Source organism: Neolamprologus multifasciatus, chromosome 7, assembly GCF_963576455.1.
Source record: "Neolamprologus multifasciatus chromosome 7, fNeoMul1.2, whole genome shotgun sequence".
In the NCBI taxonomy this organism is placed as follows: domain Eukaryota; kingdom Metazoa; phylum Chordata; class Actinopteri; order Cichliformes; family Cichlidae; genus Neolamprologus; species Neolamprologus multifasciatus.
This window is the reverse complement of record NC_140445.1, coordinates 53592021-53605966: the sequence shown is the minus strand read 5'-3', so window position 1 is coordinate 53605966 and position 13946 is coordinate 53592021. Positions and strand designations below refer to the sequence as shown.

General features: G+C 39.6%; 1 protein-coding gene across 5 annotated transcripts; it reads right to left on the bottom strand.

Moving 5' to 3' along the window:
- Positions 1–4471: 4471 nt before the first annotated feature.
- On the bottom strand, positions 4472–12141 carry LOC146515441 (kinesin-like protein KIF23). 5 transcript variants are annotated; one of them, XM_085165697.1, is made up of 13 exons: positions 11610–12137; positions 11297–11361; positions 10445–10604; positions 8794–8952; positions 8522–8688; positions 8269–8442; positions 7793–8032; positions 6846–7214; positions 6399–6629; positions 5921–6009; positions 5250–5319; positions 5084–5154; positions 4472–4986 (listed from the first exon to the last, which is right to left on the bottom strand). In XM_085165697.1, exons 3-13 carry the CDS (start codon positions 10581–10583, stop codon positions 4971–4973), a joined length of 1725 nt encoding a protein of 574 aa, XP_085021823.1. In that variant the 5' UTR covers positions 10584–10604; positions 11297–11361; positions 11610–12137; the 3' UTR covers positions 4472–4970. The 5 variants fall into 5 exon arrangements, with proteins under 5 accessions (XP_085021823.1, XP_085021824.1, XP_085021825.1 ...); XM_085165698.1 differs by having other exon boundaries at positions 6846–7193; positions 11610–12136; XM_085165699.1 differs by lacking the exon at positions 10445–10604 and having other exon boundaries at positions 11610–12141.
- Between the last annotated feature and the right edge of the window lie 1805 nt (positions 12142–13946).

Genomic DNA, 13946 nt, shown 5'->3' with positions numbered 1-13946 from the left:
CGCGACCTGTTCTGTGTCAAACACCAACCCAACGCAGCTACGAGCCTGTGAATGTTGTCCGGCGTTCTAGCTGCTAAAGAGCCAAGACCAAAAACAGACCAAGAGGAGTCGATTTTCGAGCTAATGTGCCAGATGGATGCAAACATGATCACTCGCGTGTACTGAACACATTAGCATTGTGCTGAATGTGTAAACAGGCAACTGTTTGCCAACAAGTTCATCATACAAATGTAATAGCTGAAGCTATGTCACTGTTGGGTTGGCAGCTTGTTTTCTAAGTGCTGGTGACCAAAGGCAGGCTCCTAATCTATCAGTCAGTACAACAACATATAATAAAAGCAGAAATTATACACTGATGAGCCACAACATTATGATCAGTCTGTCTAACACGCTGTCGCTCACCAAAACAGCTCAGTGAGGCATCAATTCTAAGAAATCCTTTTGGAAACGTCACAGTAAGCCAGAACTTAATATCCAACAAATATCATATACTGTTAGAGCCTAATTAACACCATTTTCTTCCTCTGCAATCGGTCATAATGTTTTGGCTCAGTGATGCTCTTTCAATCATATAGGACTTGAGAGGAAATTATTGCATGACAGGTAATATAGTGGGCGATGCTATTTTGAATAACTGAAATATGAATGGCCCTCATCAGCATCCTAGATGGCTGTGAAAATTACTTCATCCTCCCTGTGCCAAAAGGCAGCTTAAGACCTCTTTATCAGAGTCATTCAAGCAAAGAGTCAATAAAACACTGCAATTAGGGCTGCTCTTTTAAAATCTGAGACAGTCTAATTGACTGTGTATTCAAGTAGAACCCCAGAATTCCCTTCAGCAAGTTTAATAACATTGATAAGCAGCATGATGCATAATCATAAGCGCAAAGCTGTGGAATACAGAAAGATGTAGTCTTACAGTACAGCTGGATGAGGAGCTTTGTCTTTGACAGTCGGCCTGTGTTTATGGCAGGTCTCTGTGTGCAGTTTCATTTATTTCCCTCAAGTGTCTCTTTGAAAACTAGCAATGTTGATCAGGGGCTCAACAGGAGCTTCATAATAACATCTTTATAATGCTCACACCACTTGGTGGTGGAGGGCATGCGGTGAGGAGCCGGGGATAATAATGCAGTACAGCACATCAAACAGAGCCTGGTCAAAAAGCAAAGCACTCAGTATCTCATAGGAGTGAATTTAATGGCCACTGGTTGCTCTGGGCTCTTGACCCTCTCCAAGAGGCTCCATGTTAGTCACTCTCCAGCGCTTTCCAATTGAAACTCAGCCAGACTGGTAGTAGATGAGATTTCAACTGTCTACTCAAAGCCTGGATGATTATACCACTAGCTTCAGCTGGTCATCACACCGGCGGTGCTTGGCTCATAAGACAGTTACATCATATGTTGTCTGTCAGTCACAGCCAAAAGCAGCAAAAAGAACAAATTTCCTCAAATAGTGGAATTGAGAAAAGCTTTGAGGTACGTGTACTTCACTTGAGGTATGTTTCTCAAAGTTCTACTCTACCAGAGGTGTATTGTACTGGACAGATATTTTTCTGTTTCCCTTCAAGCTGTTTTCTCACATTAACCTTAGACAATCTTGGGAGCATCACATAGGATACAGTTGCTGTTAGACGCATGTGGCACAAAGCAGGAAATATTCTGCTTCCAAAGCAATCACACTGCCTGGAATACTGATTTTGGGGAGGAGGCTGCCAAATGTACAGCTGTACAGATGTTGAAGTGGAAATTTGACTTCTATGGCCGTATTGTAAGAAGTTATTTCTTTGTATGAAAAGAGTGTGAAGATGATAAACCTTATGATAAACAGTGTTCAAGGTCATGAGGCACTTTGTGTGTCTTGAAATAATTGTCAGAAAATCAGCATGTTTTCGATGCTCAATTAATTTTTCCACAATGGAGGCACATGATGTCGGTGCCCTATTTAATATAATGAGCATCTTATTAAGCACAGAAAAGCAGTCTCAGCAAACTAAAATCTAAGTGTATTTGTATGATAGAATGTTGCACTACTCCGGCCACCCAGTGCACTCGCTTAACATTAAATCTCATTTAATAATTGTGAGATATACATTTGTTTCAACATACCTGCCTGTCAGTGATTCTTTAATACAAACAAACAAAAACAAGGTGTAAAATGTGTTTACATAAAAAAAATATGATCCTCTTTGTGTGGTGTATTGTTCTCATGCCTACAGAATAGTGCAGTACTAGAGGCCTGCTTGCAGTCATCCACCCAGTGACTGAGGATTTATAATTGTCTTGCGTTCCTGTGCTGCCATCTAGTGAAGAAAAGTGAGAAAGGAAGACAGAAACTCACTTTTTCCTTGAAGCTCAGTTAATTTCACCAAATCAGACAAACTGTATACAGGAGATAAAAATCATTACAGGGCAGGTTTACAATAACTTGTGTGCAGAGTAACATATGTGCAAACAGATTTTTTTTTTTTTAGCTGTAGAGCCACAGTAACTAAAGATGCATATATCTGAGTAAACAGATAGGTCACCAAAGCTTGTTGTGTAAAATAACTATGTATATACTCTTGTGCATGTTTATATAAAAACATGGAAAGCATTTAGCCTGAAGCCTTCACTTCACTCAAGCAGGAAGCTGGTGCTACTGTAGTGATGGCCAAATGAAGCTTTCTGAAGCATTGAAAAGCTTCATTACTCGAAGCCTTTCAACAGTCCTCTCTGGTGACATCTGGTGGCCAAAAATATGAAGAGCAGCTTGAATCAACAAAATAAAACGAACTGCTTCATTATGACCTCTATTATGACCGTGTGAAAAAATTGTTATGTTTATTTGTTTAATAAATAATTTTCATCAATAAACTTTCCTTATTTAAACATGGACCGTGGTGTGGTCTATCTTTGCTTGTGACTTCTTGATGTTGGTAAATACAATGGATGAAATGGACATGAAAAAAGCATTTAAACTGCATTTCAATGCAAAACAGAGAAAAAATAATAATATCCAAATCAAAATGGTATTGTCTTTAAATAATAATAATAAAAATTTCAACATAAAGTGCAGCTTTTCTTCTTAAAAATAAGGAAGAAACATAAAAGTTTATTTGACCAGCTTCACCTTTAAACTCTGAGTAACCTTAGCCAACATTATTTTGTACATTAGGCTAAAACACGGTGATCATCAAACATTTTATTGCAAAAAATAACAAACCCATTGGACTCACAATACCTCCATGCTTATTTACTGTCCGTCTCTTTCAGCCAGTTACTTAGACAAACTAGCCTATTCACATTTTTAGAGCTCAAGGCAGCTCTATTTTTGTTACTATGTGATCTGCAGGTGAGAACAGTCTCTCGCGTGGGACAGAAATGGCAGGACTAATGAAATACTTCCGGGCCAGGACAGACAGCTTTGGGTGGGTTGCTGCTTGACTGGAACACCACTGCAGCGTGGAAAGTCTGTCTCGCTGATGGATGATTCTGCTCTGTAGAAACTCAGGGCCCTGTTACACAGGGCTTCCTCATCTGAATCACAGTCTGAAGACAATGAAGAGAGGAGGCCGCTCTTTGTGGTGGCATCTTCACACTGTTCCTGCAACAGGGCCTCAAGGCTGGTCCATGGTGTGATGCAGGTGGCAGAAAGCAGGCAGAAAGCTAGCGCTAACAGCTCCCACAGTTTCTGTGCTTGTTGCAACATGTTACGCATTTAGATGATACCATAAGGTTGAAGTGCTTTGGTGGTATGCAAACTCTTTTTTGCACAGTTTGCACAAAACCACGCTTTTATCAAAGCTTCCGTCGGGTAGTCTTTTTAAATGAAATTTGCGTCCGATCAGTCCTAGCAACGTGCTATCTTCTGATTCTTCATTTTTGTAGCTGTGTACATCAGTAAAATCGTGCATTGACAAAAGTTCCCTTTGCTTGGAATGCAAAGTGCGATTAAATGCGTTAATTTTTTAACACGTTATATTTCAAATTAATTGATCGCTATTAACGCGTTAAATTCCCACCCATAATTATAATAATTGTTTACTCAATGTCCTTGATTCTCTAGTTGCTGTAAAAACCCATTTTCCTTCGCGTGTTCTGCTCCATGGTTTACCTCTGACCTCTAAGCATTGAAGGTCAGTCTAGGCCATCTTCTCTTCATAATATACATCCTCCCTCTAAGAAATCAAATTTGATCTTCAGTTTACCTGTTTTGCTGATGACATCTAGTTATATGTCTCCTGCAGGCCTGATTGCTCCTCCCTCCCACCTTCTTCCCTTGGAGAATGCCTATCCGAATTAAAATCCTGGTTCAGCTCTAATTTTCTTAAACTCAATGAGGATAAAACTGAAATCTTCCTTATTGGCACTAAATCTAACCTTTTGAAGCCAAAACATTTCTCACTCACTATTGGTAACTCCACAGTTTTCCCTTGAACTCAGGTTAAGAGCACTGGTGTCATCCTAGACAGTTCACTATCCTAGAAATCCCACTGCCTATTTCCATCTACGCAACATTAACCGATTACGTCCTTCTTTCCACCTAGTCTACGCCCATTCTCGTTACTTCCCGCACTGACTATTGCAATTCTTTCTTGCATGGTCTCCCCCAAAAATCCCTCCATAAGCATCAACTGGTTCAAAACTCCGCTGCTCGGATTATTACAAGAACCCCCTCCTACTAGCTTACCTTTCTGACCTGTTAAGCACTACCTCTTCTATCCAGCTTGCTGTGCCTTCTTTCCACCTCAGCACTATGGGAAAAAGAGCTTTCAGTTGCTCTGCACCCAGGCTGTGGAACTCTCTACCCCCAGATGTAAGAAACATTTGTTCTCTCCCTCAGTTTATGTGTTTTATCCTATTGTTAAGTGTGCTTGGGTGTCTTGAAAGGCTCTTTTAAATACATTTTTTTTTATTAATATTATATTTATTATTGCACAACAGCCAGGTGAGGATAAAGGGGAGTGGTCACTGTTGATGTATCAGCAACTTTTAGCGTTTTCTGCGCCTGTAACAGAAAACAAAGTGAATCACAATCTGTAGTTATGTATTCTGAGTGAAAACAACACTTTACTCAGAGGCAATGCAGAAAGTTGACAGCTTACTTGGTGACTGCATGATGCTCATATCCAGCTCCCAAGTTTGATCCAGCCCTCATCTCCACAGCCACAAAGCACTGCGAAGAGGGGAAATATTAGGACCTAAATCTATTTGCAAGTGTTCTGAATAGCTCAGCCTCGAATCTGAGGAGAATTTTTAAAATCAGCTTACCCTCGTCTCCACATCAGTCAAAGCTCCATCTCTACTGGCTGACACGCCTTCTGAAGACTTCCTCTTCCAACTTCAGAGACTGATACGTAAAAACATTAGTACATCTTCAGCAGTTTGGAATCATATTTAACAACTTAAAAAAATGTAAGACTCAGGAGGCACGTTAGGTAATGTATGTACAATTATTAACAATATTAACAACAATAACAATATTAACAATACTAGTTTGTTTTTTACAAAATTGACAGCAGTAGTGAAATAAGATCATCAAAATGTCTGATGCTGTGTCCTGCTGTTATGAATTACATAGAATAAGAGATGAGTTTTTGCTCAGCTGAGCTGTCAAGTTGATCTCAGTCAAAGACTCTAGAACAATCCCAGCACAGAAAGCAAACCCCAGTTTTTTTGTTATCCTGTTATTACAGAGTGAAATATATTTAAACCTCAGCAACACAACGATTATAACATTCAAGAATGGAAATAAACTTTGTGGTTAATTCTTATTTTCCATTAAGAAGAAGAAAAGTATTTTCTGTTTTTTGATAATGTGGCAGTATCCAGAAATCCAGCTCACCATATGGAACATTATATGGTCAGTTAACACATCTAAAAATGTTAAACATTTTTTTAGGGTGCAAATTATAGACATTTTTATAATTATAAATTATTACCTTGGGACTGTAGCAAGCTCCTGTTTCAGCGTCTCAATGTCAGTGAACTGGACAGCTAGCCCTCCTCCTCTCGTTTTGATGATCTCGCCCTAAAGAAAAACAAACAAAAAGAACCACCATTAGATAGCTTTTTTATTATTTAATATTTAATACAGTGCGAAGCCCTTCTTGTGATCAGTAATTCAACCATCACAAGAGTTTCCTTTCTATGGATAAGCATGCACGCTACTACAGTCATGCAACAGAACATTGAGAACCACTTTATAGAAATTATTTAAATTCACTTCTTAAAACTGACAAACTTATTCGAGCAAAGTGTAAAACAAACAGTTACAAAACCACACTGACTCAAACTCAAGTTGGCAAATATGCTGCTGGTTTGCTGAAAACTTGCTAATATAAATGTCTGCATGAGTAAGGAAGTGTCACCAAATATATCATTCTGAATATCAGTAATATGCTGTGCTGCATACTTGACCTTTATAAGTTTGGTCTGTATCTCGCCGTCGGAGGCAACTTCTTGGTGCGTTAGCACATATCTGTCACACTTGGACAGAGCCTTCTCGCTGGGTGCAGACACCTGGATGGCGTTGGGGATGACCGGCTGAAAAACTGTGCCCAAGTCCATGCTTGACGATGGTTTGTGGTCCACCCACTTCTCCCCACCAGCAGAGCGGGAACGACGGTGCAGCAGGCGTACTGGTGTTGTCTGAACAGATCAATGGGAAATGATTTAAAAAGGGAAAAATACCACAAACAGAGTGAACAAAAACACAGAACTTGACAAAGCATTACGAAGCTTGACGAAATAAATCATAAAACTTATACATTTTGGGGGGCAGGGTACCCCACACCCTAAACTTATAGGAGCCAAAATGCTGACACATCACAACCTCATGCTGCTGCCTTTAGCTAACTCACTGACCCTGTATCTTCTTTCAATTAGGTCTACATGAAACGAAGGGGAAGGGAAGCAGTCTCTCTCATCCACTCTGCTCAAGCACACAGCTCTCCTCCTGGCCCGGCTGACTGAAGTGCCCGTTGAAGCCTGGGGTCTTGTGGGTGTTCTTGTGGGTGTACTAGGGGAACTGTAACCCTGCATGCTGTCCTGAGCTGCCTGCTCCTCACATGCAGATCTAGCCACAGACAAAAAGGTACCTCTGCTGGGGACGGGGCAGACGGGCCTTGGGTTCATCTCATCCTCCTCATCACTAGCAGCACTGCCTGACTGTGACTCTGGCTTTGGACTGACATGAGGGGAATCAACTGGGCACTGGAGAGTGAAATGGAAAGACTAAATGGTCACAGTTAGACATGCAAAAATTAGATGTTACAGGAATGGGACACATTTACAGTCTAATGCAACCACTTCATGTAAAGTACACTATGTAAAGTACAAAGTTCATGTTTTTCCCCATACCTGGTGAAAAACATGAACACTGAAATGTAAATTTATCTAAGCTGAGCTAAAATGATCTGTGAGTTGATGCAAATTTATCTGCAACACAATTCATTTTACAGTTTGTCTTATTTGTTGTAAATTCAGTATCTTTGATTTTTAAAACTATAGATTCAGACCAATAAATTTAGGCCAACCTACTGAGAAATCTACAGCATCAAAATAAATCTTTTACACACATTTTTCACCAGAAATGTAATTTCCTCAGTTTCACAGTGGTACTTAATTACTGAAGGACTACATGATCATATACATGAGGCGTTTATTATAACCTGCCTGCTGCTGTGGCACTGGGATTAGTGATGTTAGTAGATTAAGAGAGACAAGTGCAGTAGAATTTAACTTTGAATGGGCAGAATACCATTCAACTCCCTTAAAAACATTCATCATTATGGTTTTTAAACACAACATACAGGGACAGGTGAGGGTGATGCTGATCTCTTTGGCGGTAGGCGGTCCTCTTTGGAGGGTCGCTGAGAACGGGGCTGCTGCTGTGGTTGTGATGGAGGCTGTGGTTGCGTCTGACGGGGTGGAGGTTCAGGGCGACCTCGAGTCTTGCTCTCTGTCACGATGGCCTTGAGCTGCTTCAGCTTTTCGTCTTTCACCCACAGCTTATTTTGCATCTCAAGCTGCAGTGCATTAACACGTCTCTCCTGCACAGTGAGGATATTGCAAAATGTTCAAATGCAATATTATCCAAGTTGCTTGAATAAGACAAATTGGCTTCCACTATAAAAACTAAAACAATGACCAACAAGGGCTGTTTGCAAAACTGAAATGTGTGTCAAATTTAGATCTTACTACCAAAGTAGGTCGTTTTTTGCTTGTGGTCTTTATTGTAAATCTATATATTGTTGAATAAAAGGAAAAAAAGATATTTGAAACTCACACATTCTTTCTCCCACTTGAACTGGGTGTTCGAGATCACGCCATGCATGCGCTGCTCCATGCGTCTCTTCTCTGACAGCTCTCTCTGCAGCCTCTGCTCTCTGGTTTCCAGCTCATGCTGCAGCGAGCGCTTGTCATCTTCAAAGATTTTAGTTGTTTTCTGCAGGATGTCAATCTGAAACAGAGACATTAGTATTAAAGAAAAAAAAAGTGACAACCTTCAAATCTGCAGCGTGAATGGATTAGTCTCCCACCTTGTGTTCTTGCATCTTTGTTTTCTTCTCTAAACGTTCAATCTCTGCCTTGTTGCCTTGGATGATTTTGTCTTTCTCTATCAGTCTGCCGTTTTGTTCCTGAATAAAGTTGTCTTTGGAAATTAGGCTGGTATCCAGTTCTTGGAGCACAGGCTTCATCATGTTGGCTGAAATAACATCAAGAGAAATGTGAGCCAAGAGAAAGACAACTATTCAAAAACTGATCTTTCAAAGCCAAAAAGTATCAGGTGAGCTAAAATGAGAACAAACACCTGTTTTACTGGATTCCTCAATCAGCATCTGCTTGATCCTCTGCCTGTTCTTCAGGGCTTCAATCAGCCTGGGCAGCGTGATGTCATCATGTGGGTCAGTCAGCTCACAGGAGGGTAGAGATGGGAGACTGAGGATCAGAGTGTTTGCAGCAGGCATGTCTACAGAAGACAAAGAATCACAAGTCCTTAAAGCAATTGTGTGGTTTTTAATAATCATCACACACAATACTGCACTGTTAAAACATTTACACAGTAGTAGATCAGATTAATTGTGTTTAATTTTGATGGAAATTACGTTTGCAAGAGTTTGGCTTGTCTGTTAATTTGCATGTTTTGTGTTTCCAAAGAACTTCTTGAAAAATAATGCATTCTCTCATTTACAAATTACACCTTTACACACAGTAAGTTGATGCCAGAGTTTTCTAAAAGTGTGAATACAAGGCTGAATAATACTTTAAATGTTGCTACAGTTAACTATGGTAAATGGACTGTTTCTTATATCGCGCTTTTGTACACTGAGCGCTCAAAGTATCTTCCCCAAGGATATTTGGCATTCAGACTGAAGCAGCCAGGGTTCGAATCACCAGCCTTCCGATTAGCAGATGGCCTGCTCTTCCCCCTGAGCTACAGCCACCTCCAACTACAATTCTCCTTGAGATGATAAAATGAAAATGTAAAGTCCACGTAAAAGCTGCCACTGTGCAGCCTTCTTATTTGGGCTGTTATTTTGAAGTATCATCTAAATCACTGTTGTAATTTCAGAGAAATGATGCATTTAATATACAATTTAATATACAATTCACAAGCAACCGATGACAGTGGGAAGAAAAACTTCCATTTAATAGGAATAGGAATGAGTGGATGAGGGGAAGAAGACAGCATAAAAGATGTGCTGTGTGGAGTGAAAAGAGGTAAGTGAAGAAGATTGCTCAGTGTATCATGGGAAGCACACAGCAGCCAAGACGTATTGCAGCATAAACGAGCAGAATAATTAATGGACAGTTTATGGTCATCTGATGAATACCAAACTATAAGAAAGTTTTAAGCCTAATCCTAAAAGCAGAAAGAGGGTGTTTCAAATTCAAACTGTGAGCTGGTTCCACAAAAGCAAATATGCCCTCTTCTGAGTTGCTGTTGGCACTCTCGCTGCAGAGTTCTGCATCAACTGAAGGCTTTTCAGGGAGCTTTTGGGACAAGTTGATAATGAATTACAAGAGTCATAGTAATAAATGCATGAAGTAACTTTTCAGCATCACTCTGACAGGAGATTTCTAATTTTAGAGATACTGCATAAATGCAAGAAAGCAGTCCTACATTTCTGTGTGAAGCACTTTGTGATCTTTGTCTTGAAAGGTGCTATATAAATACAATTTGACTTACTTCACTTGTTTAATATGTGCAATAAAGTACATAGGACGAGTTTTATCTGAATTTGGAAGCACACAAAAATGTGTCCAGTGGATTATTAAATATAACAACAATTACCAGAAGTGGAAAAAAAAACCCTTCATTATACACTTGGCGTTGCTCTGTTTAAAAGGTTGAATGTAAAACTTCAGTGCGCCCACATTTAGATTAATCACTTGATTAACAGGGTGCTAAATAAATAAATAAATAAAAAACTTAAGCACAGTATTAATTTTTTTTTTACCAGGATCTATCGGGCCACTGCGTTCTTCCAATCTGTGAGACAGCTCATCTTTGAATGCCTGGTTTCTATGATGACAGCCTGGAGTAGCGCTACAGATTGGTCTGTCCACTGGCCTGGCCACTTCCACCACTTGCGTCATCTCCACAAACTGCACCAAAAGCTACACAAACAGAGCATTTCTTTTATGTCAGGAGAAAATAAATAAATAAATAAAATTTAAGGTTAATTAAAAAGACACAAAGTAAGAGGCCAGGGTCAAGCTACCAGGGTTTCCTCATAGTCATCAGGCTTGGGATCGACACAGACAACCATTCTAACTTTTCCCTCTCCATTGAAGTCGTTTTTAAACCGGTGGGTTATTTTGGAGTCTCCAAACAGCTCAAACCGAGCTGTTTGTCTGATACTCATTTCTATTCTTGGCCATTCTGGTCAGTTTCAATGAAAATCTTAACATCTTTAACTCTGCCACCTCCAGCACTGCCTCCCATCTTTTTTGTCAGTGCCACTGTCTCCAAACCATACATCATAGCAGGTTTCACTGCTTCTGTCTTAAAGTTTAAAACCTCAGTTAGATGGCAGTCAGGTGGCACTCCTCTCAATAAAACTCTTCCAGATCAAAAAGTCTACATCTGTTGCCTTTGAGGAAGAAAACTGATGGCTGCAGAACGAAACTGTGGACTCACATTCAGGTTGAAGAGAAACTGTCCAGAAGAATTTTCACTCTGTCAGTAAATTACTCCACTCTAGGTTTAAACATTCCCTTACTGGAATTTTTTCCCACCCAGTGGAATGTATGAGATTCACATCTGTGCTCTCTGCCAAGTTGACCTTTAAGAATTCAGGGACACTCACCCCAACTGGGTCCGTCTGGTTGCTGGAGGGTTTTTTTTGGAGGCCTGCTGGGGGTTTTAACCTTCCTGTAAAAGTAAATAAATACAAAGTCATTCACAATTCAAACAGAAGCGTAAGCGTTAACAATTAATTACTTTATGATGGCTTAACAAAGCCACTTGCTAGACGGCTAATTAGCCCCTTGCTAACAGTAAAGCAGAGCGTCAACGTCCGTTGTTAACTCCTTAAACTTAAATTCACCATTTAGTGACATGGTAATTCACACAAACAATATAGTCTGCCTGCAACATATATAATATAAACCTATACTTACACTTCTCTCGTCATTGTAACGTGGTACCTATGCTGAATTCACCGTTTCTATTTGTCTAGTTTTAAATCGTCCCTCCACCTCGACGCCTCTTCTTCTTTTAAATTTGATTGGCGGTTGGCAAACAACTGAAGGATGCATTACCGCCACCAAAAAAACCCCAAATCCTCCCAAACGATTTACTTTCTTTTAAAAACTGAATTAAGGCCTGATAACTTTCACTTCTTGAGACGTTTTGCAGTAAATCAATAAGATCTAGCTTCATTTTTATGCTTCTGAGGTTTCGGGTCAGTTGTCTTTTCTCCACCTGATACTTCTGACGGTGTAATATAACATGTTCTCTAGTTTCCTCTTCTCCACAGTAGTCACATTTTCCTGTATTATGTTTCCCTATCATGAATAGTGTAGTGTTCAAACCAGTATGTCTTATTCTCGATATGACCACGATATGTACCACCTCCTTTCTCCTACTCCTTCCTGTGGTTCTCCTTTCTCCTACTCTCCGCTGAATTTTATAGGAGAGTCTCCTCCTTTCCCCTTCCCACTGTTTTTCCCATCTTTTCTTCATTTCTTGTCTTACAATACTCTTTATCTCTGTCTTACAGAAGTTAATAACCAGGTCAACTACCCCATGTTTTGTGGCTTCCTTCGCAGCTCTATTTGCCATTTCCTTTGCTTTTACTCCATAGTGAGCCATAATCCATAAAAAGACCCATTATCTGTATTATGTAAAGTGTTTCCTGAATTTCTGTTAGAACATCTGCTCTACTTTCCGAGTGGCTACACTGTAAACTGGCCAATGATGAGCTTGAGTCTGAACAAATGACTGATTGTAACGGCCTCATCTCTTCTATCCACTGAACAGCTAACAGAATTGTGAGCATTTCTCCAGTCTCCTCCGACAGTCCATCATTGATCCTTTTCCCTATTTTGACTTTAAACTCCAAAACAACACTGGTTTGACTGGCTGTATTCTTTGATGCATCTGTATATATTTGTACATAATTATAATACTGGTCAATGTAAACCTGTATGCGAGTTTAAACTAAATGCCCTTCCTCCCAGCAAGGTTTCAGTACCTCTTGTGTTGGGTGATCCTGTCCATGTCCCTGTAGATTTGCCCAGTAATTGAGTGTTACCTGTTTTCTTCTGATTCCTATAGTGGCATCTCACCCATCTCTACCTGTAAAGCTGCTGTTGAGGTTGTTTTAAATGCACCTGTGCAGAGTCTTAGTGCCTGATACTGACTGAAGTCTAACTTTAAAAGACTTGTGTCAGCCACGAAATTATATGTTACACATCCATAATCTAACACTGATCTAATCAACCCAGTGTGTATGGCCCTCAAAGACTTCCTATCCGCTCCCCAGTCCACCCCAACTAAACATCTCATTATATTTAATACCTTTTGCATTTATCCACTATTTTCTGAATGTGTACAGCCCATGTTACCCTTATATCCAGCCACAATCCCAGAAACTTAAATTTACTTACTCTTTCTAACTCTTCACCATATAACTTTAGCTTGACTTCCTCACCAACTCTTTTCCTTGTAGAAAACAATATTGTCTTTGTCTTATCAACTGCACATGTATTTTACAGACATTAGATATTAAAGCTATAGATCTGCAATTTCCTGGATTTTTACCACCGTTTCTTGGCTTACCTATGGGCACAACCACTGCCTCCTTCCAGCTTTGCGGCAGTTTCCCACCCTCCCAAACTCTGTTATATAACTCTAACAAAAGATCTTTAGCTGACACACTAAGATGGTTTATCATGATATAGCAAACCTGATCTTTTTCCGTTGCTTATAATTTGGATTTCCGAAGAACTCGATTCAATTCTGACTTTGTTAAAGTAATATTTAATAAACCATCTGTATCTTCTACTTGTTTCAGTAAATCCATATTCTCTATGGTTGTCATTTCTCTTCCAGTTCGCCCTTCTCCACTAGCATTGCCTGAACTATGGATTTTAACAAAGGTTTTGCTTTTTCCTCATCTTTTAATGCTGTTGCCTTTCCATCTCTCAAGATTGGATATCCATACTCCCTTTTTATACCATTCATCCTTCTAATCATTGACCAAACATTGTGTATTTTTGTCTCCCTCCCTACTGAATTACAAAACCCCCTCCAGAAGTCCCTCTTTGCATTTTTAATTGTTCTTCTTACCTTAGCTTGTCATTTTTTACATTCAATGAAATTCTGAAAACTGCGATTCCTCTTTAATATGTTAAAAGCTTTATTTAATCACTTTATCACAATCCTTTGTCCAACAAGATACAATCTTCTTTTCCCTTCTTTCCTCTTTATCACCCAGTTTGCTGCCTCTAAAA